At 64.0% G+C, this 24,160-nt stretch overlaps 8 protein-coding genes across 8 annotated transcripts; 3 read left to right on the top strand and 5 right to left on the bottom strand.

Annotated features, from left to right (window-relative positions):
- Positions 1-859: 859 nt before the first annotated feature.
- Positions 860-1,603, top strand: EMIHUDRAFT_226015 (hypothetical protein; the record flags this gene model as incomplete). Its single annotated transcript, XM_005789405.1, has 1 exon — positions 860-1,603. One exon carries the CDS (start codon positions 860-862, stop codon positions 1,601-1,603), a length of 744 nt encoding a protein of 247 aa, XP_005789462.1.
- A 380-nt stretch (positions 1,604-1,983) lies between these two features.
- On the bottom strand, positions 1,984-2,829 carry EMIHUDRAFT_226014 (hypothetical protein; the record flags this gene model as incomplete). Its single annotated transcript, XM_005789404.1, has 1 exon — positions 1,984-2,829. One exon carries the CDS (start codon positions 2,827-2,829, stop codon positions 1,984-1,986), a length of 846 nt encoding a protein of 281 aa, XP_005789461.1.
- Positions 2,830-4,815: 1,986 nt separating this feature from the next.
- EMIHUDRAFT_423268 (hypothetical protein) lies at positions 4,816-7,056 on the top strand (the record flags this gene model as incomplete). The annotated part of the gene is made up of 8 exons (XM_005789403.1): positions 4,816-5,293; positions 5,361-5,458; positions 5,574-5,690; positions 5,823-6,203; positions 6,306-6,446; positions 6,543-6,659; positions 6,734-6,811; positions 6,880-7,056. 8 exons carry the CDS (start codon positions 4,816-4,818, stop codon positions 7,054-7,056), a joined length of 1,587 nt encoding a protein of 528 aa, XP_005789460.1.
- A 1,089-nt stretch (positions 7,057-8,145) lies between these two features.
- On the bottom strand, positions 8,146-10,532 carry EMIHUDRAFT_226011 (hypothetical protein; the record flags this gene model as incomplete). The annotated part of the gene is made up of 2 exons (XM_005789402.1): positions 8,146-8,235; positions 8,433-10,532. 2 exons carry the CDS (start codon positions 10,530-10,532, stop codon positions 8,146-8,148), a joined length of 2,190 nt encoding a protein of 729 aa, XP_005789459.1.
- A 215-nt stretch (positions 10,533-10,747) lies between these two features.
- On the bottom strand, positions 10,748-12,040 carry EMIHUDRAFT_226010 (hypothetical protein; the record flags this gene model as incomplete). Its single annotated transcript, XM_005789401.1, has 6 exons — positions 10,748-10,823; positions 11,100-11,167; positions 11,329-11,587; positions 11,659-11,730; positions 11,803-11,907; positions 11,982-12,040. The coding sequence occupies 6 exons, from the start codon at positions 12,038-12,040 to the stop codon at positions 10,748-10,750; spliced, it is 639 nt and encodes a 212-aa protein (XP_005789458.1).
- A 422-nt stretch (positions 12,041-12,462) lies between these two features.
- Positions 12,463-12,963, bottom strand: EMIHUDRAFT_45531 (hypothetical protein; the record flags this gene model as incomplete). Its single annotated transcript, XM_005789400.1, has 1 exon — positions 12,463-12,963. A coding segment is annotated over one exon (501 nt), but the record flags the coding sequence as incomplete, so codon positions are not given.
- Positions 12,964-15,583: 2,620 nt separating this feature from the next.
- EMIHUDRAFT_47321 (hypothetical protein) lies at positions 15,584-15,841 on the top strand (the record flags this gene model as incomplete). The annotated part of the gene is made up of 1 exon (XM_005789399.1): positions 15,584-15,841. A coding segment is annotated over one exon (258 nt), but the record flags the coding sequence as incomplete, so codon positions are not given.
- Positions 15,842-18,127: 2,286 nt separating this feature from the next.
- Positions 18,128-23,045, bottom strand: EMIHUDRAFT_429133 (hypothetical protein). The gene is made up of 12 exons (XM_005789398.1): positions 22,936-23,045; positions 22,455-22,866; positions 22,258-22,379; positions 21,208-21,442; positions 20,522-20,628; positions 19,845-19,931; positions 19,736-19,790; positions 19,378-19,530; positions 19,101-19,199; positions 18,903-18,980; positions 18,620-18,799; positions 18,128-18,569 (listed from the first exon to the last, which is right to left on the bottom strand). The coding sequence occupies exons 1-12, from the start codon at positions 23,037-23,039 to the stop codon at positions 18,348-18,350; spliced, it is 1,854 nt and encodes a 617-aa protein (XP_005789455.1). The 5' UTR covers positions 23,040-23,045; the 3' UTR covers positions 18,128-18,347.
- Positions 23,046-24,160: the final 1,115 nt, after the last annotated feature.

The following is a 24,160-nucleotide window of genomic DNA, read 5'->3' as shown; positions in this document are numbered from 1 at the left end:
AGGGCGAGGCAGGCGTCTCCTCCCCTGGTGGTGGTCGTGTGTTTGGTGCGTCGTATGTGGTAGTCGTTCGTCCCAGTGACAGAGTTTTGGAGTCAGCGCTGAGTTCGGTTGTCTCAACTCGTACTGTGGACGATGGTCCGGCCCCGGCGGAAGCCGAGGGCGAGGGTCGAGGGTACCTTTTCCCCCCTTTGCTATTAACAATGCTTTGGAATCTATGAACATGACCTCGAGTGGAGCCCCAGTCCTCGACAGGCTCTAACCCAAAACAACCTGACGTGGCGGCGGCAAACATCGGCAAAGGGAACAGGCGCCTTGTTGCCGATCTGAAGCTCACGAGCTCGCTTTCGAGCACGGACAAGGACGGAGGGCTCGGCTGGAAGGGGGCGTATGTCCGCTTCGGCAACACGGAGCCCGGGCTGCTCAGTTTGGTCAAAGGGCGCGGCAGTGGCAGACGGTAAACGAGCTAGCATGCGGGGAGAGCGGCATTGTGCACGGTGCGGCTCCGGTGGTGTGCCGGTGTGTGTGCCAGTCCGCGCCTGCAGTCTGCGCCCTTTGTCGTGCCGGTGATTCTTTTTTGCGAAATCCCCGGAGGGGTTCCAACTTTTTGCGGGGTATGGTATGGTACTCACGCGGCCCAAAGGGTGGGGGGGTATGGTCCTGACCGCCCATCCCCGGTCTCCGGGAGGCTGGGTCTGACAGCAGGCGGGGGGATATGATCTCGAGGTGGGTAGCCGGAGGCTACCATACCCCGCAAAAAAGTCCGAACCCGGGCGCCGGCGTAAAGGATATCCACCTCGAGAACCTCGAGAACCGGCGTAGGATTCCGGCTCCTACCGATACCCGGGTAGGGGGTCCCACGATGCTGCGATGTCTTCTGCTGTGCCTCGCTGCGAATGCCGCGGCTGCGATGAGCATCGGCGCTGCGAGCATCGGCGCTGAGAGCAGCCGGCGCATGCTGCTGCTGCACGGGTCCGGCACGAGCGCGGGCGCGTTTGTAAACTCGCCGACCGCCTCTGGCGCAAAGAGGTTTCTCGCCGGCGTGCCGCGCCGCGCTGATGCCGGCGCCTCCATCCCTCCCAACTGGCAGTACCACGCCCTCGACGCGGGCACAGACGACGGCAGCTGGTGGACGGGTGACGACGGGAAGGGCCTCGAGAAGTCGGTCGCCTCTGTGGAACGAGCGCTCGTCGAGCAGGCTGCGGTGGGGATCGTAGGGCACGAACAGGGGGCGACCTTGGCCGCGATTGTCGCCGCACGCTCTGCGCTGGGCGAAGGGCCGCGGATCAAATTTGCGGTCCTCTGCGGCGCTGCCATGCCGCCACCGCCTCATGCGGCGCTGCTGCACCGGCTGAGAGACGACTCGGCGGCGGGCGCTGTGCAGACGCTGCACTGCATCAGCCCCACCGACTCGGACTCGGCGGCTGTGGCAGCCTGCTTTGGTCAGGAGGCGGAGACGCTCTTCCACGATGGTGGCGGCGCAATGCCGGGTCCAGGCTGGTGGGAGGAGACGAGAGGCTACCCTGAGCGCGTGACGGGCGGCCGGTTCTGGTGCACGCAGGTCGGCCCCGCTCGCTACTATGCCACAGGCAACATGGTGATGTAGGCCTAGGCGGGCAGGCGAGCGCACACTCACACTCTCGCTCGACACGTCTTGTCTCGACGGTTGGTTGTGAGGTTGTCTCACACGCTCGACACTGATCACTGTCTGTGATACAGCTCGATATCTCAAATCATTTCATCCGGAAACGTTAACACACCGGAACCGCGTGGTGGACTATCTTTGGTATATCGCAACCTGAGTAGGCTCGCTCTCTCACATGGGCGCCAGCGGGGAACTAGCCGCCTCAGCCAACAACTTTAGCCCTGCCAATCCGCTCGCGTCTCAGGTCGGGCGGGGACCTGTTCCTACCTTTTCACCCATCTCCTCGTGAGGGCCCATTTTATTATTTACTTATTTTTCAGGTCGCTCGCGTGGTGCCTTGGTCACCACAGCGCCTCCAGGTTGTCCGCCTCCTCTCGCTCCTCGACCAACAGCCGCAGCGAGACGGCCTCGAGCCGCTCCACGACCTCGGCCAGCTCCCGTTGAAGCTTCGCCTCCCTGTCCGCCACCGCGAACTCGACCAGTCGGCTGTCGCCGTCCGCCGCCTTGACCTCCTCCACCTCCTCCTCCAGCAGCAGGGCGGTCAGCGCGCGCAGGCCCTCCTGCTCCTTCATCGCGCGGGCGTGCTGCTGGTGCCGCACGCGGATCCGCGACACCGCGCCCACGAGACCGCCGCCGTGCTCCTCCTCCTCCTCCTCGGCCAGCCTCGCGCGCAGCCGCTCGTAGTCCACTGCCGCCGCGTCCGACGGCTGCGAGACAGGGTTGAGCGCGTGCGCCTCGTGCGCGTGGATCGTCGCCTCGAGGTGCTTGGCCGCCTGCTCGGCCGCCAGCATCTGGCGAGCGAGCGAGCGACTCGGCCCGAGATCCTTCTTGACGGCGGCGAGCTCCTCAAAGAGGTCTGCCACGGCATCGCCGAGTTCCGGCTCGAGAGCACGTGCCCGGTTGGCGAGGTCGCGAGCCTCATGGCGCGACACGTGGTCCACAGACCCCACCATCCTGAGCCACTTCAGCAGCGAGCGCCGAGCCTCCCACGCGAGCTCAGGAGCCAACCGCTCGGCGTGCCGTGCCAACGCAGCGAGATCTGGTGAAGCTACTCCTCCGAGGCGGTCCAGCCCTGAGCCCGCCCTCAGCACCTTGATCAGCGTCTTTGAGGCCGGCAGCGCAGCGCCGAGCGTCTGTGCGGGCACCGCAGCGGCGCTGAGCGTGCTCAAGCGGCGAAGGAAGAGCATGCACGGCTTGGCTTCGGTGGAATGTGAGCGAGCGTGCCACAATCGTGCCTATTCTTGAATAAAGAAACCAGCCCGTGCCGCCACTGGGAGCGGCGGCGGGTGGCGAGGCCCGTGTCGAGGGGCAAAACAGCGTGCGCGCGCGCCGCGGCGGCTGGCGGCTGGCGGCTGGCGGCTGGGTTCCGGCTCCTAGGGGGTCCACGGCACCAAAGTGTGCTGTGAGACGCGCCTGTTCTTCTCTTCCAAACTAGCCGCGCGCGGCGCCGTGTCGTCTGCATACGGGGTGCGATACCTTTTTTTTAGGAGAGAAAGCCTCTCGTTCGTTTGCGGTTTAGTGGTGAGGATGTGATGTGAGGACCTCAACTTTTTTACTCACTCTTTAGTTCATGGTGGCGGCGTGCCGTCCTCCCATCCCTCCTTTTAACAAAGATGATGTTACAAACACGTGGGTGAATGGCATTTGCACAACATCAGAGAGACGCTCTTTGCACAACACAAGACGGTAGTTCTGACTCTCAACAGCTCCTATATTAGGGGGAGCTATGCAAGAGAGAGAGAGAGAGAGGGAGAGGTCGCGATTGGTACCCCCGCTCGGTCTGAGCGCAAACTAAGGCGCAGCGGATGGAGTAGGATGGCTGGGCCGCTACGCCGTGGGGAGTGGGCGGGAGAGAGGTCCTCACATCAGACAGAGGTCCTCACAGACGTCCTCAGTCTGCTTTTGAGGACCTCTCTCTTGATGAGAATGGAGGGAGGAGCGGAGAATTTTACAACAAAGCTCCCTCTCACGACACCGGGCACGACTGGCGCGCACTGGCACTAACTCAGGTACACCACGAGGTATCAACGTGCGCCCACGGGAGCTAATAATAAGGGGGGCAGAAGCCGCAGCCCACATTATCACTCGTGAGGACCTCTTTCGTGAGGACCTCTTTCGTGAGGGCCTCTCTCGGGACGGCTCTCTTTCCATGCTTTGCCCGCTGCTCTCGTCGCAGCTTGTTCCCGAGCTACGCACCCCTCAAGGAAGAGGCCCTCGTGCGATCTTATTCACATCTCTATGACGGCGACAAGTCGAATGCGTGATGGAGGTTTTGTTTATGCTACAAAATAGGTCTGAAGATAGCAACGTCCATGCATGTATATCTTTGTGCGGGATGGCATTGTACTGTCAACGATGTGTGTAGCTAGGGGAAACACAAAATGACGATTTCACGGTGATGGGGCATCACGGCTCGAGTGCCCTCTGGGGCACTCAGCTCTTCCATGCTGCGTTATGCAAGCGTCCCGGCAGATACCAGAGTGGCAAGGGCAAGACACGGCGCGCTGTAACCGTAAGCGGCCATCGCGAGCGGCACAGCTGGCGTACTTCTACTGTAGAGTAGCGCGAGCGTAGGGCTCTGAGAGTGCCTGATAAATAAACAATAAACGGACACCCCTCTCACGCACAGAGGACGACAGACACAGAGGTGAGCACACTGAGCAGGAGTCGAGATGGGAGCCTAGATGAGAGCAAGTCCCCGCCCCCCCACATGCGATCTCTGAGTGCCAGTGCGCGCCAGTCCCGTGCCCAGTGTTGTGCGAGGGAGTTTTGTTGTAAAATTCTCTGAGTGAGTTTTGCGCGCATTTTCGTACTAACTTTCTTAGTAATCACATTGTTTTGCATCATTCATGAAGTCACACGAGACGGTTAGCGACCGAGCCATGCGACCGAGCCATGTGACGCTTTGCGGCGCGTCATAGTGACGTACTTGGTGCGTCTCGAGCTGGCCAGCTAGGAAGGTGGACGATCGGTTGCGTCATAACCCATTCCACGGGCACTGTCGGCCCACGGCCTCACCCCGTGAACACGTAGCCTCCCGTCTCTGCGGCGTACCACTCAATGGGCGTCTTGCTCGCCAGCCCGTCCCACGCCGGCCAGCCGCCCCGCCTGTCCAGCGCGGAAAGCCATAAATTCTTTTTTCCAAACATAGCCGCGCCGTGTCGTCTGGCGCGATGAGGCTCCTCATAACGCTCATCCCGCTTCTCGCCGCGGCGGCGACCGCCGAGGAGGCGGAGGCCGTCGGTCCCGTCATCGGCATCGACCTCGGCACTACCTATTCCTGCGTCGGAGTCTACCGGAAGGGCAAGGTGGAGATCATCGCCAACGAGCAGGGGAACCGAGTGACGCCGTCGTGGGTGGCGTTCACCGACGACGGCGAGCGGCTGGTCGGCGACGCCGCGCGCTCGCAGTCGTCGCTCAACCCGGTAAACACGATTTACGACGCGAAGCGGCTCATCGGCAGAGGCTTCCGTGACGAGGAGGTGCAGAAGGACGCGGAGCACTGGCCGTTCAAGGTTGTGGCGACGGCGGAGGGCAAGCCCGCGGTCGAAGTTGCGGCGGGCGGCGCCACCAAGCGCCTCCTCCCTCAGGAGATCTCGGCGATGGTGCTCGGGAAGATGAAGGGCGTCGCAGAGGCGTTCCGCGCGGCAAGTGACGGCGCCACCCGTGATCTTGTAGTTGTCACCGTCATCAGTTTCGTCACACTAGGCCTTCCTAGGGGAGGAGGTGCGCAACGCGGTGGTGACCGTCCCCGCCTACTTCAACGACGCGCAGCGCCAGGCGACCAAGGACGCCGGCACCATCGCTGGGCTGAATGTGATGCGGATTCTGAACGAGCCGACCGCTGCGGCGCTCGCTGAATATGAATGAATACTGTCAACTAGTATGAATCACTTCGGGCAGACTCATTCACTTGTCGACGCCTCGCCAGGCGCTCGCGTACGGCCTCGACCGCTCGAGCGACTCGGGCGCGAACGTGCTCGTGTTTGACTTGGGAGGAGGAACGTTCGACGTGTCGCTCCTCTCCATCGATGCGGGCGTCTTCGAGGCGATCCCGGCGGCGGGAGACGCCGAGAGTGCGCGAGATTGCGCGAGACTGCGCGAGATTGCGCGAGGGTGCGCGAGGTTGCGCGAGGGTGCGTGAGGTTGAGATGAGGCGGGAGTGCCTCCCCCCCCGCAGGTTCTCGCCACGGCGGGCGACACACACCTCGGGGGCGAGGACCTAGACAACCGGCTCGTCGAGTACCTGCTCGGCCTGCACGCAAGGAAGCACCCCGGCGCGACGGTGACCTCCCCCTCCGCCAAGGCGAGGCTGCGGCGCGAGGCGGAGCGGACGAAGCGCGCGCTGTCGTCGGAGAGTTCTGCGCGCGTCGAGGTCGAGTCGCTCGCGGCGGGGCGAGACTTTTCGGAGACGGTGACCCGCGCCAAGTTTGAGGAGCTGTGTGCGGACCTCTTCAAGGCGACCCTTGCACCGGTGCAGCGCGTGCTGACGGACGCAAGGGTGAGCAAGCGCGAGGTGGACGAGATCGTCCTGGTCGGCGGCTCGACTCGCATCCCAAAGGTTCGGCAGCTGCTCAAGGACTTCTTCAACGGCAAGGAGCCGAGCACGGCCGCCTATGAAAAAAGAAATACGAGGCGCGTCTTTCTTTTTTTCATAGGCAAGGAGCCGAGCACGGCCGTCAATGCTGACGAGGCGGTCGCTTACGGCGCTGCGGTGCAGGCGGGCGTTCTCTCCGGAGAGCGCGACAAGGTGACGGAGGAGCTGCTGCTGCTGGACGTTACGCCACTGACCCTCGGCCTCGAGGTGACGGGTGGAGTGATGGACAAGGCCATCCCGCGCAACAGCCGTCCTCCTCGTCATCAGTTCGTTCGCTAGTTGATTGGTGAATTCGTGCGTCAGGTCATCCCGCGCAACACCGTCGTGCCGGCGAGCGCGAGCAAGACCTACACCAACCAAGAGGACGGCCAGGCGGCCGTCTCAAACAAGGTGTTCGAGGGAGAACGGCAGCTGACGAGGGTCAACCGCCTCCTCGGCCAATTTGAGCTGTCCCGCTATCAGTCAGCTGATTAATTGCTCATGCATAATGACAGGACAACCGCCTCCTCGGCCAGTTCGAACTCTCCGGCTTCCCCCCGATGCCAAAGGGCTCCGCGCAGATCGAGGCGTCCGTCCGCCGTCGCGCGCGCGGCGCCGTCGCCGTTGCCGAGGGAAGTTTGACCGCCTGGGCCGATGACAGGTGACGTTTGACATCGACGCGAATGGGATCCTCGCTGTGAGCGCGCGCGAGCACACGTCGGGCGTCAACGCAAAGATTACAATCACAAACTCGGACAAGCTCAACCAAGACGAGATCGAGAGGCCCGTGGCGCGGGGCGGGAGGGGCTGTGAATTGGCCACGAATGACCGAGAGTGAGTGAGTTGATCACAGGCTCGTGCGCGAGGCGGAGGACTACAGGCGAGAGGACGAGAAGGCGCTGGCCAAGCTGCAGGCCTGCTCCTCGCGTGCCAGTAGCAACAGCCAATCGGCAAGAGTGCGAGTACCGAGGGTGGCGTTAGGCCCGCGCCGCGCTCGAGGGGTACATCTACTCGATCCGGAAGGAGCTCAAGGAGCGGGGCGACGAGATCGAGGACGCGCACCGCGACGAGATCGACAAGGCGCTCGAGCTCGTCGACGACTGGCTGGACAGCGACGCCGACGAGGCCCGTCTCCCGCCCGTCTCCCGCCCCGCGCGGAAGAGCTGAACACTTGGACCCCGCAAGCTAAAAGCCGAGCTCTAGCCTCCGGTTTGCAACTCGACGTCATGTCGAGGAGCGGTTCGCTCGACTCCTTGGCGAGAAGGTGACGAACCTTCGGTGCTTTGTTAGGCGTCCAGCCCCGCCCCATTCGAGGAGAGGCTCGCCGAGCTGCGCGACTCGAGCGTCGAGCCTCTGCTCCGCAAGTACAGGGGGGGCGCCGGGCCGGGCGGCGGGGAGGGCGACGAAGACTTTTACGGCACGCCCGAGGAGCACGAGGAGTTATGATCGTGCGCACCGAGCGCAGGCGCAGCATCGCGCAGCAGCATGCCATGCGTGCGTTGCGGCGGCTTGCTTCCCCATCACCCAACCTTACCCAGAAATATCTATGTGTTTTTGACATCGTGTGCGGGACGGAGAGAGAGAAATAGAGAGCAGGGCGCCGCGGCGAGCGAGAGCGACCGTGGGTGCGGTTTTTCGGTGCTGCGATAATCTCACTAAGACAGCATGTAAGACAGTCAGATAAAAAGCCGAGCGAGCCGCGCGTACGCGCGTCTACAGACTACACTCGAAGAGACTCGTCCCAGTACTGCGAGATATCGTCTCCGTCCCCCTTCTGCTCATGTCGTAACCCTCGCAAATAACCCAGTCTGAGAAAGACAGTAACTAGCACAGGGCACAGGAGGCGCGGATTTAAATCCACACAGGGACCGGGGCGACCGGGACGGGAGCTGGGGTCTCTCCTTGCGTTTGCCTTTGCATGCCGTCGTCAAGGGCAGGGTGCTGCCTTCTTGATCTTGTGGCGTTCCTCTCCTCCGGCGTCCGTCTTGATCTCGTGGCGTTTCTCACCTCGGCCACCCTGCGAAAGGCAGGCAGCGTTGGCCCGAGGCGATCCGTCTGCCCCGTCGCGAGAAGCTCTCTCGACGTGGCGACGCCGTCGGCGAGCAGGCGCCGGAGACGGTTTTGCGTGCCGTCGTCAAGGGCAGGGTGCTGCCTTCTTGATCTTGTGGCGTTCCTCTCCTCCGGCGTCCTTCTTGATCTCGTGGCGTTTCTCACCTCGGCCACCTGGTGAAAGGCAGGCAGCGTTGGCCCAAGGCGATCCGTTTGCCCCGTCGCGAGGAGCTCTCTCGACGTGGTGACGCCGTCGGCGAGCAGGCGCCGGAGACAGGACTGCAGCGATGGCTTCGCCGGCGAGAGGAGCGAGATGCGCTCGGAGGTCTTGCTGAAGCCGGCACCGTCGACCAGAGCATTGTATTCAAAGGGAACGGGGCCCCTGCGGTCCACCAGGTCGGACACTCGCCCCCTCTCCTTCTTTTCCTCCCACGCTGCTGCGCTCTGGTAGGCATAGTGGTTGATGAATGTGCCTACCATCTGGTTCCGAAGCAAAGGGGGGCACACCGCAGAGCGCGTCAGCTTTGTGGCCTGATCGGAGCTTTTGGTTCCGACCGAGCGGTTGTCAAAGGTACCATTGGGGTAGCCACAGACGGTGAAATCGGCAAAGTCGCAGCCGTCGGAGCAGAGGTGCGTCGCGCAAGTCTTCGACAGCTGCCACAAGAAGAGGGGCTTACCTTTGAAGGGCGGATTGATCTTCGCATTGTGCGCGTCCTCGAGCATTGCGTCCGCGTCCGTCGGCGTCAGCTCGTGGAGGAGCGGGCCTCGCGACTGGAAGTTGCGCAGCAAGCTTCCGTTGGGCTGGCAGCGGTGGCCACCAGAGCCGAACTGCTTCCACGGCACGTGCACAGCGCAGACCCGCTCCGCGTGCATCTGGCGGGCGAGCATTGGGAGGCTCCAGGCCGGGTCCTTGAGCACCAGGAACTCGTCGTCGCTCAGGAAGAGCACCAGGTCGCCAGCGCGCGCTGATTTGGACGCCGCCCACCGCATGACCGTCGTCTCGGCAAAGACGTCGCCCTCGGCAGTGCGCTCGCCCGGCTTGAGGCAGCGATACTCGGTCATGAGTTTGACAAAACCGCCGTGGATGTACGGTGCTAGTATGCGGTTGACGCGCCCCGTCTCGTAGCCGCAGTTGTTGTCCACCAACACGACGCGGCTCGCGCCGATGAGGCGGTAGTACTCGAGGAACTGCACGAGCGTGGCCAGGCGGGTCTTCTTAAAGATGGTGACCACAATGGCGCGCGGGGGATGCTCGAGCTGGTTGCCGCTCGTGAGGAGGCTCTGCCCTCCCTGAAAGCCGCCCGACCGCGCCAAGTCGGGCGGGGTCGGAGGCCAGAGGGCTGCGCAGCCCACGGCCTCGTCGTCAGCGCCGGCGCATGTCATCAGGACGTTGTGAGAGGCGACCGACAACGAGCTACCCCTGCCATTAATGCACGCCGTCCCTGCGCACTGGCTGCGAGAATGTGCCTGCTGTATGAGGTCGGAGACCTTCTTGGTGTCGATGCGGGTGGTAAACATGTCGACCGTCAGCACACGGCGTTGCCACGGGAGCTTCTGGAGCGACGAGCGGAGCCGGGAGGCGCTGCGCTCGTAAGCTCCCGCGAGCGCCTCCAGCGGCATATCGTCGTATCTGACGAGGCAGTCCCCAAACACGTTGGGCCCACATGCCTCGGCGCACGCGTGCAAGTCGAGGCGGTCCCCATTCGGGAAGACCTCCTGCCTGCACATGATGCTGCTGTTGTGCTCGCGAACCCTCGAGGTCGCCCACTCGGTCGCGTTTGTTCGCAACGAGTTGACATAAAGGCTCGTGTTGACAAGCTCAGGCAGGCTGAGCAGCAGGCTTGGCATCTGCGCGTATGGCGAGTCCGTCAGGCTCAACTGGTCCCTCGCCAAGGCGGAGACAGTCGCCCGCGCAGCCGCAGCCCATTCGTTGCCCGTCACGTTGCACAGGTGCTGGTGCCGGGCCCTCGTGCAGTCTCTTTTGTTGGCCACGAACTCCTTGGCCGCATCGTACATCGCACGCATGCGGACGACATTTTTTGACTCGTAGAGCTCAAGGCCCTCCGCTCCGCAAACATGAGGGACATGTTTGACGGCGCCCGCGAGCGAGCGATCCTTTGTGTAGCGGCACGGCGAACCGGTGTTGCACTCTTGCCGGTAGTGGACGCTGGGTACCCCGAGCGCGCACAACGCGTTGAATATAGTGTGGGTGCCCGTAGTGCCTTGGCCGACGGCAAGAACGCGCGTCGTGCGCGTCCTCGGCATCGCGTTCCAAGGACTCAAATCGCGGCAAGTTTTGCCTATAGGGAACATGCATCGATGATGGTGCTGTCGTGGTAGGTGCGATAAAAAGATTAGAAAATAGAACGGGGGAGACGACCGCCTCCTGGTCCCCCTAGAGAGCCGATGCGCTTAGAGCAGTCAATAATCACAACCGGGGCCGGGTAGCCAAGAAGCGCGGCCAGGGGGACGGATAGGAGTTAGGACGACGCGAAAGAGTTCTTAAAATACACGTTCGCTCGAGCGATAAGATACTTTGTCGTGTGTATCGCGCGCCTTGGTGGGGGGGGGGGGGCGGGGGGAAGAGGAACCTCTTAGCGCCATCGCTTGTCGTGCGTCCCTCGCCGATCTGTGCGATCTCCGCATTCGCCCGAACGAGACAAAATGCCCGCGAGCGTGCCCACTACCGCAGGCAAACTACACGCTCCACGCACCACGGGTGGCGTGTGGAGTGCTGGAGTCTCCACACAGGCTGTGGGTGCTAAGACATCGAGCGCGAGGCTTCAGCAGTGGGTGCTAAGACATCGAGCGCTCGATCCACCGGAGACGCACCCGTTAGCCTTCTGGGAGACGAGCCAGCCGACGCGCAGCCCGCGGAGAGCATAGACTTTGGACATGCCCTGCACCGAAGCGCAGAGCGAGCCAGGGACATGAGCAGCGCGTGCGATGCTGCAGCGTGGTCCCGAGTTCGATCCACCGTCACGGAGTGGTGGTGGTGGTGTGCTCGTGGTGGCGAGTTATCGGCCCGCACGCACCGCTAGCGAGATGCCCTTTCGTAGACCTCACACATGGCCGGCAGCGGCGGGGAATCGCCGTACACGAGGCCGCGGTACATCTCATCACCGAGCACAAAGGCGCCGCACGAGCGCGCGATGGCGACAACGCGCATCAGCTCGCTTTCAGTCAGCTGGCAGCCGGTAGGGTTGTGCGGAAAGTTGACGACAATGAGTTTGACCTTGCCGCCCACAGCCGCGCACGTGGCCGCCAGGTCGTCGACGTCGAAGCGCAGCGGCACGGCGCCACCCCCGCGCACGTGCCACCTGTGGATCATCGCGCCTCGTGCCCGAGCAATCTCGAAGAGAGACTGGTAGGCAGGCCACACGACTACAACGTGATCACCGGGCGCCACGAGCGCCTGGGCAGTGAGCAGTATGCCCTCGCACGGCACGCACTCAAGAACATCCTCCGCGCAAATGGGGTCTGAGTAGCACGCGGCGATCTCGTTGAGCAGCGCCGGCAGGCCGCGGCTCTGTACCCGAGGCTCAGCTCATCCCATGCCGTGAGCATCTCCTTGTCGCCGGCGCACATGATCAGCAATTCCCGCCGAGAGTACGGCCACATCCTTGCAAATATGTTATGGCTACAGATCGAACGCGGCAGGGTAGCAGAGCGAAATGCAAAGCCCTGAGGCGCCGTACACAACGGACCTGATACTTTGCCGAGAATTCATACTGGGCAAAGAAGCGCTCCAGGACAAAGCTCGGCGGGTTCATTGGATGGTCGCACGCCGCTTTGAGCGGAGCAGCAGAGCAATCGCGCCGGCCGCCGCCGCGCCCGCGGTGAAGCAGCCGCCATTTGCGTTGTGGATTGTGGCCGCGCCGGATGTGCGGAACGCGCGCGGCGCGAGGTCGATCGAGATTTCCGCCGCTTCTGCCAGCACGGCACGCGCGCGGCCACGCTTGGAACGCTTGGGCGAGCACCGCCACTTCCCGCCGCGACAGAGCGAGGCACAGGCAAACAGCCGTCACCCTGCCGCCTCACGCCTCGCACCCGGAGAGGAGGCGCTGCTCGCGCGCTCGATGCGCAGGATGCAAAAGGTCTCTCCGTTGGCATGGCGCTCGCCGAGGAGGGTGCTGCACAGCCCGAGGGCCTCGAGCCCAAAGGCGTCACTGCTCAACTCTCTCTCAAACCAGAGGACAAGCGCGAAGCCGTCGGGTGACAGCACACGTGGCAGCGCATCGCACAGCGCACCCAGCATACGTGTGCCGCCCGGGCCGCCGGCCCATGTGACCTTCGCAGCCTCGACGCTCGCCTTGGCTTCGCCCGACGAGGCGCGCGCCGTCTCCAGCTCCACTGCGCTCGTCGGCACGTAGGGCGGGTGGCAAAGCAGCAGGTCAATCAAGCCTGGCCTCATCGCCGCAACAAGGTCCATGCGTGCAACTTGCAATACGATGTTGTTGCATTGCGCCGTCTCTGCAGCTGCAGAGCACGCTGATGAGTGGAGGTCAAAGGCGAGAGTCGCCGCCGAAGAGCCGAGATGCATGGCCAACAGGGTGGCAAGAGGTGCCGCACCACAGCCAACTTCGCAAACAACAGTTGTGCTCCCGCATGTACGCAGCTCCAAGTCACGCAGAATCTCGAGGAAGAACAGCGTGTCTGGCATGTGCGGAGGATACACGTCGGGATGGCGCAAGGAGACGTGCGCCAGATCGGGCTGGAGGTGCTGTGCCGACGGCGGCGCCATGTGTGGTCGCGCGCGCGACCGCGGCCTCGGCTGCCTTGGCGGCGGCTCTGGCGGCGGCTGCTACGGCGGTCAATCTCACGATTGTCGATCAAAACCGGCGGGCTTTGTGACGCCGTTTACGCAATCGTTTTTTGGCTTCGCTTTCTCTTGTGCTTGTTTGTATTTTGTTTTTTCTTCTGCGAAGCGACGGAGGGGGGGGCGGGCGGGCGCTAACTATGGGCAACTACATGTCGAAGGTTCGAGGACGACTAGGTAGGTAGGTAGAAAGGAAGGTGAAGAACAGCCAGGCTAAGGAGGGTGCCTCCACCGGCCACCTCACCATCTCCGGGCGAAAAGAATTTTCCATTAGAAGAAAAGAATTTTACAACAAAACTCCCTCACAAATGCCGTCCTCCTCACAGAAGGCGTCGTCGGAATGGTAGTCAGGCGGATGGTCGAATCCGCGAGCACCGTGGTGCTCGCCGAAAAGTGTGAGTGACACACACACACACACACACACTCGCCGAAAAGACCATCCCCACCAGAAAAGAAAGCATCCCGCTTTTCTAACTGCCATGTCGGCCGGTCGTCGGCTGCTGCTCTCGCCTCGCTGGCGGCGCGGTCTGGTGCCGCGGCGCCCAGCTCTCCTGTGGGCTCGCGGCGGCTCGCCGCCGCGGTTCTGAACAATGTGATCAGTCCGGATTCGTCCCGGCGTGCCGCCGGTGCCGCTTCCTCGCCGATTGTTTGCTCATCCAGTTAGTCGACAAAGTTGCCCTGGAGCTTGCCGCTCGACTGCGCGGCGGAACCGGCCCTTCGCGGCCGAGATGCGATGCGCCGACGCCGGGGCTACGGCTCGGGACCATTTCCGGGCTGTCTCGGGCAAGTGCAAATTTTGATGATTTCAGACCTCGCCACTTTGCTGCACACTTTGACCTCAACCCGCGGCCCGCTGCGCGGCTCTTCGAGCGCGAGAGGTGGCGTCTGCGAGGCGGCGAGCGCAGGCGGCGCAGGCGGCGGCGGCGCGGCGGATCGCGGCGCTGACAACGGCAGCAATCTGCGGCAGGCCGCTGCTTGCTGCTGCTGCAGCTGCTGCTGCTGCTGCTGCTCCGCTGCTGCTGATTGTGGCTACGATTTCTCCGATCACCCCGCCCGCCCGCCCCGCCCCGCCCGCCCGCCTCTCCCCGCTTGCCCGCCCGCCCGCCCGCCCGCCCGCCCGCCCGCCCGCCCGCCCGACCACCCATTCCCATCACCATCTCACATACCTTCATATAGGCGCTCGAGACCAACCTGGTTTGTGGAGCTCCCGCAGATTACCTAGAGAGCACGGCATTCGGGGCCATGATGTCGGTTCCCCACCGGACTTTTTTTGTAGTGGAGAGAATTAAGGAATCTTTCTGCTGTAACCGACACTGATATCGCTCTCCTTTAATCAGACCAGATGGTGAGTCTTAACTGTAAATTACCGTCGGAAAGCTGTCAGAACGGCTGTCAGAACACTGTCAGAACGCTGTCAGAACGCTGTCAGAACGTTGTCAGAACGCTGTCAGAGACGGCTCCGCTAGCACGGCTCCGGGTGGACCGGAGGTAACAGCAGCAGCAGCAGCAGCCCAAGACGGCGCGACACAGACTTGGCATAGCCTAACTATCGCAAACCACCAGAGCCGCCTAAGCGAATTGCCGCAGATGGCCGACCTCGCCTCGCGCTGGCTCGACGCCGCGCGCCAGGGCGACGCCTTCACGCTCAAGCGTCTGCACGCCGAGTCTTCCGACGCGGCATCGCTCTGCCGCTCGCAGACGCCGGGCGTCTCCACCGCTGGCCACACCGCGTGTCACTGGCTGGCAGCCGGTGGCCACGTGGCGGCGCTCCGCTGGCTGCTCTCCCTCCCCGAGGCGGCCGGGCTGTCTTGTGCAACCAACCACGGCGGCTCGACGCCTCTACACTCCGCCGCAGCCAACGGCCACGCGGCGTGCGTCGAGGAGCTGCTCAAGGCGGGCGCCGACCCGGCGGCGACCGACTCGACGGGTGACACGCCCTTCGCATGTGCCGCCTCCCGCGCGCACGCCGCCGCGGCGGGGCCGCTGGCGCCGCACGCGCCACCGCACGCGTCCCTCTCCCTCCGGGTCGGGCGCGAGAGGGTCGGAGAGCCTAGATGCTTGACGCAGAATGCTTGACACCGACCCGCGTCACTCTGAAGACTCTGCACGACCCCGCACCCCCACCCGGGACATGACTCCGACATGCCACTGACGTGGCCTGCACATCTTGGCGGCTCGGCGGTGAAGGCGCCCTCCCACCGCCGCCTCAGCCACCGCTGGCGTGTCCTCAGGAGTGCTTTTGTGTTGTCCTCAGGTCGGGGAGCTGGTCTTTGAGCTCGACGAGGCGGCGGCGCCCCAGGCGCAAAACACTTCCTCGGCCTTTCCTAGACCTCTCCTAGACCCTCCCTAGGCCCTTCCTCGACCCTTCCTAGCGGCGCCCCAGGCGAGCGCAAACTTCCTCGGCCTCTGCGAAGGCTTCCGCGCGCGCCGCCGCGTTCCTGGCGCACTGTACGGCCGCGGCGGGGAGGTCGGACCCGCCTCGAGCGTCTTTTGCTGCTACCGCGGCACCGCTTTCCACCGGCTGCTGCCAGGCCAGCTGCTGCACGGCGGGAGGATCGCAGGCGGAGACGCGTCCGTGTTTGGCGCGTCCTTCAATGACGAGCCCGACGGGCTGCGAAAGGACCAGGCCTCGCGCGGCTTGCTCTGCATGGCCAACTCCGGCCCCGACACAAACGCGTCCCAGTTCTACATCACCCTCGCCCCCTGCCCGCACCTGTCCGGGTCGCACGTCCGCTTCGGCCGCCTCGTGAGCGGCGACGCAGCCCTCGCCGCCGCAGAGGCAGCCGCGCCGGCGCAAGGGGCTGGCGACGCACCGAGCTTGCCCGTCACAATCGCTGCGTGCGGCCGCTGGCCCCCGCCGCCCGCCGCCGCGCCGCCGCCCGCCGCGGCCGAGGCGGTTGCTTCGCTGAGCGAGGTTGGGGCCAAGGCGGAGGCTAGCCGCGCCGCCGTCGCTGCGGCCGTGAGCGAGGCGCTGGGCGGCGCAAAGCGGAAAGCGGGGGGCGGGGAGGAGGGCGGAGGCGGCGCCGGCGGCGGCGGAGGCGGACCCGCGGCGGCGAGGAGGAGGACAAGCGAGCCTCCGGTGGCGGCGGTGTGGGACCCGCTCGGAGGGCTGTGTTGCGGCAGCGACGCGGAGGAGTCGGAGGGGGACGCGGGGGAGTGAGGTCGGAACCGTTTTGTTGACGAAACAAATAGCATGCACACACACACACACACACACACACACACACACACACACACACACACCACACACACACACACACACCGACACAGTCACTATAAACCCACCACTAATTATGTGCTGGCGTTTCCGCACCACCAGAGCCGCGGGCGCGGGTGGTAGCCAGTCGGCGCGTCGGGAGATTTGTATAGCGCCTCCCTCGCCAGGAGCCCTCGGGCGCTCTGCGCCCGCACTGCAGCCACGGCCCTTGGTCGATCCGCTCGGTGGCGGCTCGTACCGTGGGCGCGGCCGCTGTGCGGACGACCTCACCCTCCGTCCCATGCCCCCATCACCGGCCCCATCCAGCCTCTCGCATGGGGCAACGCCGTGGCTCAGCCCGGCGGGAGGGGGCAGGCCGAGCTGCTTGGCCTCGAGGAGGACAGCAGCTGCGGCGCTCAGCCCCGTGTGTCTCCACCAGGCAGCCAGGCGCGCGCGGGAGGCGGCGGCTGGGCCGACGCGGGGAGGGGGAGGGGGGGAGGGTTTCCCCGGGTGAGCCCCGGGGCTCGAACCGCCCGGCGCGTTGCGCCAGGGCAGTCCGATCGGCTGCGTTTGCGCCCGCAATCCCCATGGCGTGCCCGACAGCGCTGGCCCCGGGCTAGAGGGGAGGCATTGCGCCTCGCCGCCGTGGCCCTTTTCGCAGGGAGGGGCCCAGATGGTGTCTGGGTGTCTGAGACACGCGCGTTGCGCGACCTCTCCCGCGCTGAGCTCACAGCCACGGCGTGCCCAGGCTGTCGGCCCCGGGCTAGAGGGGGGGGCCCGGCCCCCGCCGCACTGCCCCGCACTGAGCTCACAGGCAGGGGATTGCGGGCCACAGGCTTGGGTCCGGCGGGTTGTGCCGCCCTTGGTTCGTAGTTGAATGGCTGATTCCAGCCAAAGCAACCCTTTTGTTCGCACTTGCGTGCTTCATGTCGGCTCTGAGCCAGATGGGGCACTTGCGTGCGTCAATCAGATTTGCTTTGGTTCTTTCTCGCGTTGGAGCAGCGGCCGGCATCGCCGGAAGCCTTCTCCGCGGCGGTATGGGGTGCCTCTCGGCGTTGGTTGTGCCCGTCGGGCCTTGGGTGCCCGTAGGGCGTTGCCTCCGCGGCAGCAGAGGCGAGGCCAGGCAGGCGGCTGGGCCGGCGGCGGCTGGCGGCGGCGGCGGGCGGCGGCTGCGGCAGGCGGCGGCGGCGGGCGGCGGCGGCGGCGGGCGGCGGCGGCAGGCGGCGGCGGCGGGCCATGCGGGCGGCGGCAGGCAGCGGCAACCGGAGCTGCGTCCTCCAAGGCGTTCGATAAAGAAGAAATCCGGCGCCACAGCGTGAGGACGAAAATGCGCTTGCCGGCCGACTTCCTGTGCCTTCAGAAAATTCACGAAAAGTAACTCGCGATAGGACAACGCCTCAGGTGATTAGGTTGCCAGGCTCTCAAAAGAAACAAAAAGAAACTCGCAATTAGAGTGATCCATGGTGACACTCGCGCGAGATATGGAGACGCTCGCCCGAGCAGCCCCGTGCTTGAGAGGACACTCACCACATAACTCATAACGCGGCACGGGCGCACGGCCCGTTTTGGCTGTCTGCGGAGATTCTGTCTTAGGACTTAGCACACACAGTGAGTCATTCGGAGTCATTCGATGGCCAGAGTGCAATTGCGTGTGTGCGGGAGTTGGTTTGTCGGGAGGGAGGGGCAGGCTGCTCACCCACGTGCACCGGGCCAGTGCTTGCACTTTGAATGCCGTGGCGCGTGGGGCTCTTGGCTCGTCTTGGTCTTATAAGCCCCCCGCGTGGCGCGTGTCCGGGTGTAGAGATGCGAGGGTCGCCCCCCCTTGCCCCACCACTTTGTGTGTGTGGAGAAATTTACGTTACCTTACCTTACCTTAGCAGCCCCATCACCCGGCTCCGAGACTTTGGACGTGGGCGGCTGGCAGGTCGTCGTCACCGGCGGGCACGCGGTGCTGCCCGAGGGCATGACGCACCTGCCGGACGAGGCGTTCCAGCACCGCGCCTCTCTCGTCTCGGTCGCCTGCCCGAGCAGCCTCGTCTCCATCGGCGGACCGCGCCGCGCCGCCTCACTCGACGGTGACGCTCTTCGCGAGGTTGCGCGGCTGGTCGACGTTGCACTGGCGCATGTCTGCGATGTAGTAGGCCATCAGCTGCAGCGGCGCGACGCAGAGGAGCGGCATCAGGAAGTCGGCGGTGGAGGGGACGCGCATCACGTACTCGCACTGCTCGTCGAGCTCGTGGTTGTCCTCCTCGGTGATGGCGATGACGGAGCCGCCCCGCGCGCGCACCTGTTTGGCGATCGTGAACCGATTACGATGTCCATCAACGATGCGGTGACGGCCCCGCCGCCGCCGTGCGCGCTCGCCTCCTCGATGTTTGAGACGAGCTTGCGGTAGTTCGGGTCCGAGGTTGGCGCGATGATGACGACGGGCATGAACTGGTCGATGAGCGCGATCGGGCCGTGCTTCATCTCGGCGGCGGGGTAGCCCTCGGCATGGATGTACGAGATCTCCTTGAGCTTGAGCGCGCCTTGTTGGCGCATGAATCAATCAATTAATGAGGTGATTAATCAGGGAGAGGCGAGATCTCCTTGAGCTCGAGCGCGCGCCCTCCAGCGCCACCGGGTAGTGGTACCCGCGCCCGAGGAAGAGGAAATTGCTCGCGTACTTGAAGACCTTTGCCATCTCGTACACCGTCCCCTTCTGCTCCAGCACACACCTAATCATTATTAATTAACTAATTAAGACCTTTGCCATCTCGTACACCGTCCCCTCCTGCTCCAGCACACACCTAATCATTATTAATTAACTAATTAAGACCTTTGCCATCTCGTACACCGTCCCCTTCTGCTCCAGCACAAACCGCAGCTGGTCCGGAAGCGCGAGCATGGCGCCTAGCTCGCAAGGATTCCCCCTCCGCTGCCCGCAATACCTGCTCCCAGCCCGGACCTGCGGGCTGTCGCGCCGAGGTTCGCAGACAGCTCCTCCGGCGAGAGCGTCTCGCGCTCCTTTCCGAGCTTGAGCGCAATCAGAGTCAGAGCGACCAGCTGGGCGGAGAAAGCCTTTGGGGCATCACCAGCTAACAATTAGCACCAACTCGGAGGTCGGTGTCCGCGCGACCAGCTGGGGCAGAGAAGGCCTTGGTCGACGCGACCCCGATCTCCGGGCCCGCGTGCAGGTAGACGCCGCCGTCGGTCTCGCGCGCGATCGACGATCCGACGGTGTTGCAGATGCCTAGGCAGAGGCGGCGCTACTCGTGCCTCGGCTATATCTCGGCTACATCTCGGCTGTGTCTCGGCTGTATCTATATCTCGGCTGTCTCTCGGCTGTCTCTCGGCTGTCTCTCGGCTGTCTCTCGGCTAGCATGCCCAGGCAGAGGCAGCCCGCTGCCCGGGCGAGCTGCAGCGCCGCGAGCGTGTCGGCCTATGCGTTCCACGGGCGGCCGGTGACCTCACTGCTGACTTGCCAGACCTGCGGCGCCGCGAGCGCGTGTCGGCCGTCTCCCCCGATCTCTCAGCTATCTCTCGGCTGCTTCTCGGCTATCTCTCGGCCGTCTCCCCCGACTGCGAGATTGCGATGAGCACGTCCTCCCGGCAGAGGATCGGGTTGCGGTAGCGGAACTCCGAGGCGTACTCGACCTCGCACGGCATCCTCGCCTGGTGGTGCCAGTAGTACTAATGACTAATCACTAGTGGTCAATCGCACGGCATCCTCGCCTGGTGGTGCCCAGTAGTACTAATGACTAATCACTAATGATCAATCGCACGGCATCCTCGCCTGGTGGTGCCAGTAGTACTAATGACTAATCACTAATGATCAATCGCACGGCATCCTCGCCTGGTGGTGCCAGTAATACTAATGACTAATCACTAATGATCAATCGCACGGCATCCTCGCCTGGTGGTGCCAGTAATACTAGACTAATCACTAATGGTCAATCGCACGGCATCCTCGCCTGGTGGTGCCCAGTAATACTAATGACTAATCACTAATGATCAATCGCACGGCATCCTCGCCTGGTGGTGCCAGTAGTACTAATAAACTAATGATCAATCGCACGGCATCCTCGCCTGGTGGTGCCAGTAATACTAATGACTAATCACTAATGATCAATCGCACGGCATCCTAGCAGTGCCGTCGCCGAACTCGTCGCCTGGTCAGCCGCCCGACCTCGCTATCCCCTCCGAATCCTCGAGCAAACACTCCCCGCCGCTTTATCTCGTTGGCTACATCTCGGCTACATCTCGGCTGCATCTCGGCTACATCCCGCCAGGTTCTCCAGCAGGTACTCCCCAATCAGGCCCGCGTGGTGCGAGGTGCCGCACGCGACCACGATGATGCGAGGCGCCTAATTAACGACTCATCAACGAACTAACGAGTTGACTATTGCCGCACGCGACCACGCTGACGCGAAGCGCCGCCGCCAGCGCCGGCCAGTGCTCGGATAGCCCGCCTAGCGACGAGAGTCAAGGAAGGGCTGATTCGTTGATTAGTCATTAATCAGCTTGGCCGCCTAGCGAGAACCCTAGCGACGGGGTGCTCTTCTCTTCTCTTCTCTTCTCTTCTCTGCTCTGCTCTTCTCTTCTCTTCTCTGCTCTTCTCTTCTCTGCTCTTCTCTTCTCTGTTCTCTGCTCTTCTCTGCTCTTCTCTTCTCGTCTGGAGAGCCCGCCTACCGACGGGAGCGAGGCATGCCTCAGCCTCCTCACTCGCACCGCCATGCCAGCGCTCTTGCCCCCCCGCCCAGCAGGACGTCGTTGCAGCCGCTGCCGCTCTCGCGCGAGCCTGCGCCACGCCAGGTACAGGCACACGCGGTGAGTTAGGAGGAGCGACACAGGTACAGGCGGTGAGTTAGGAGGAGGGTCGGGGGAGGAGCGATCACCGAGCCAGTGCGCGGGCGCAGTGCGAGCCTGGAGAGTGCCTCGGCTACTCTCGGCCATCTCTCGGCCATCTCTCGGCAACCTCTCGAGCCTGCAGAGTGCCGGTTCGTCACGCGGCCGCGCATCGCATTCTCGAGCACCTCGGGCTGCTCGCAGATCTCCTGGAGGCGAGATGCGGCCGAGATTAGCCGAGATATCGCCGAGAGGAGCACCGCGGGCCGGAGGCGAGAGAGTGATCCGTCATCAATCATTGTGATTTGTGATCCTGTCGGCCGCTGTCGGCCGCTGTCGGCTGCTTTCGGCTCCTCTCCCTCGCAGGTAAGTGAAGGACCCCTTCTGGGAAGTGTCTCGGAAGTGTCCAGGACGTGTCTAGGAGGCGTCTCGCGGGTCTCTCCTTGAGCATGAAGTGCTTGAAGGAGCCCTTCTGGGAAGTGTCTCGGAAGTGTCCAGGACGTGTCTAGGAGGCGTCTCGCGGGTCTCTCCTTGAGCATGAAGTGCTTGAAGGAGCCCGTCTGGGAAGTGTCTCGGAAGTGTCCAGGACGTGTCTAGGAGGCGTCTCGCGGGTCTCTCCTTGAGCATGAAGTGCTTGAAGGAGCCCTTCTGGGAAGTGTCTCGGAAGTGTCCAGGACGTGTCTAGGAGGCGTCTCGCGGGTCTCTCCTTGAGCATGAAGTGCTTGAAGGAGCCCTTCTGGGAAGTGTCTCGGAAGTGTCCAGGACGTGTCTAGGAGGCGTCTCGCGGGTCTCTCCTTGAGCATGAAGTGCTTGAAGGACCCCTTCTGGATGTCCTCGAGCTTGAGCTGCAGCTCCTCCACCTCGCGGCATGTGATTCACCAATCAATTCACTACTTCGTCGTCCTCGAGCTTGAGCTGCAGCTCTTTCACCTCGCGGCAGAGCTTGATGTTCTCGAGCGTCTTGATCTCGTACGTGCACGCGCCTAGGGTTCGGGCTCGGGCAAGGGTAGGGAAGATGCGCGGCCGAGCGCCTTGGTCTCGTTGCGTGCAAGCGCCCGACGGGGTCCTCGCCACCACAACCATCTCTCCGTCGTTGAGGTACGTCACGCGCCTGGTCGGAGCCCGACCGTCACTACGGCGACTTCCACCCCTCTCCGCGCCGTTGAGGTGACGTGGCGCGCCGCGTCCGCTCGATGACGGCGGAGGCGTCCGAGGCGAGCAGGTACTCGTCCTCTCCGATGCCAAGCAGCAGCGGCGAGCCCTTCCGAGCCTAAGGGAGGTCAGCGGCGCCTCAGAGAGACAGAAAGGTGGGAAGCAGCAGCGGCGAGCCCTTCCGAGCCCCGACGAGGAGGTCCGGCTCCTCGGAGGAGATGACGCAGATGCCGTACGCGCCCTGCACCTGCGAGAGAGCCTGCCGCACCGCCTCCTCCAGCGGCATCCACTTTTGCTTCCTCACGTCGGAGATCAGGTGCGCGATCAGCTCAGTGTCCGTCTCCGACGCCATGCGGTAGCCCTTGCGCTGCAGCTCCTCGCGCAGGGCGACGAAGTTCTCGACGATCCCGTTGTGCACGATCGCCAGCCCGCCATCCGACGACGTGTGCGGGTGCGCGTTTGCGTCCGTCGGAGCGCCGTGCGTCGCCCAGCGTGTGTGCGCGATTCCGACGGTGCCCGTGTTGAGCGAGGAGGAGCTGCGAGAGGCGAGGACGGAGACCTTGCCGGCGGCCTTGACGACCCCGATCGTGTGGCTCGGGCCCGAGCTGCTCCGCCGCTTGACCGACGGCGGGCCGTTGGCCGAGGCTGCCGCAGGCGGCACCGCCTCGACGCACGCGACGCCGGCAGAGTCGTAGCCGCGGTACTCGAGCCGGGCCAGCCCGGCGAGCATCACGTCCTTGGCCGTGCTGGGGCCCAGGTAGGCGACGATGCCGCACATCGCTCGCCGGTGCAGCCGGGTTGCCGGTCGTCGCGAGCGGCGTGCGCTGTCGTCACCTCTGCGAAAAGAATTTAATAAAACGGAAAAGAAAGTAGCTTAAACAAAGTCCCTCTGGAAAAGAATTTAAAGACAGACTCTCTCTCACAGCAGACAGGCTCGACACAGGTGCGAACTGGCGCGTGCTAGTACTATCACCGGTGAAGACTAGAAAAATCCCGCCGTCTAACTCCCATGTCACGGCCGGTCGGCTGCTGCTCTCGCCTCGCTGGCGGCGCGGTCTGGTGCCGCGGCGCCCAGCTCTCCTGTGGGCTCGCGGCGGCTCGCCGCCGCGGTGCCGAACAATGTGATCAGTCCGGACTCGTCCCGGCGTGCCGCCGGTGCCGCTTCCTCGCCGATTTTTGGCTCGACCAGTTTGTCGACAAAGTTGCCTCCGAGCTCCTGCTGCTCGACTGCGCGGCGGAACCGGCCCATCGCGGCTGAGACGTGATGCGCCGGCACCGGGGCAACGGCGCGGGACCATTTCCAGGCTCTCTCGAGCAACCTCAAATTTGGCCGATTTTGTGGATCTCAACCCTGCTGCTCTCTGACCACAACCTCGCGGCCCGCTGCGCGGCTCTCCGAGCGCGAGAGGAGTCGTCTACGAGGCGGCGGCGAGCGCAGGCGGCGGCGGCGCGGCGGCGCGGCGGCGGATCGCGGCGCAGACAACGGCAGCAATCTGGCTGCTGCTTGCTGCTGCAGCAGCTGCTGCTGCGGCTGCTGCTCCGCTGCCGCTGATTGTGGACACGATTCCCCCGATAACCCTGCCCGCCCGCTCCGCCCCGCCCGCCCGCCGCTCCCCGCTTGCTTGCCCGCCCGCCCGCCCGCCCGCCCGCCCGCCCGCCCGCCCGCCCGCCCGACCACCCATTCCCATCACCATCTCACATACCTTCATATAGGCGCTCGAGACCTCCTCTCGCTGCCTACTCGCTGCCTCGAGGGAGGGGGGGAAGAAGTCAGGTTGAGCTGGACTCGCCAGGCCGAGGCCCCTCCCCGAAAGGCAAGTGTTAGCCACATGAAACCGAGACCCCTCCCCACCACCCCAATCCCCCCACCCCCTTGCTCCCCTCCCCCCCTCGGGAGGG

Source organism: Emiliania huxleyi, assembly GCF_000372725.1.
Source record: "Emiliania huxleyi CCMP1516 chromosome Unknown EMIHUscaffold_129, whole genome shotgun sequence".
Lineage (NCBI taxonomy): Eukaryota > Haptophyta > Isochrysidales > Noelaerhabdaceae > Emiliania > Emiliania huxleyi.
Note: the sequence above shows the minus strand (reverse complement) of the source record. Positions and strands in the feature narration are given on the sequence as shown.

Bases quoted from the DNA above. Each gene is read 5' to 3' on its own strand.
- EMIHUDRAFT_429133 (XM_005789398.1), bottom strand. From the start codon at position 23,039: ATGTGCGGCATCGTCGCCTACCTGGGCCCCAGCACGGCCAAGGACGTG. The intron at 18,981-19,100 runs GTCTTAATTAGT...CTGGAGCAGAAG, and splicing joins CGGTGTACGAGATGGCAAAG to GGGACGGTGTACGAGATGGC. The intron at 18,570-18,619 runs GTCACCGCATCG...ATCGCCAAACAG, and splicing joins CGCACGGCGGCGGCGGGGCC to GTGCGCGCGCGGGGCGGCTC.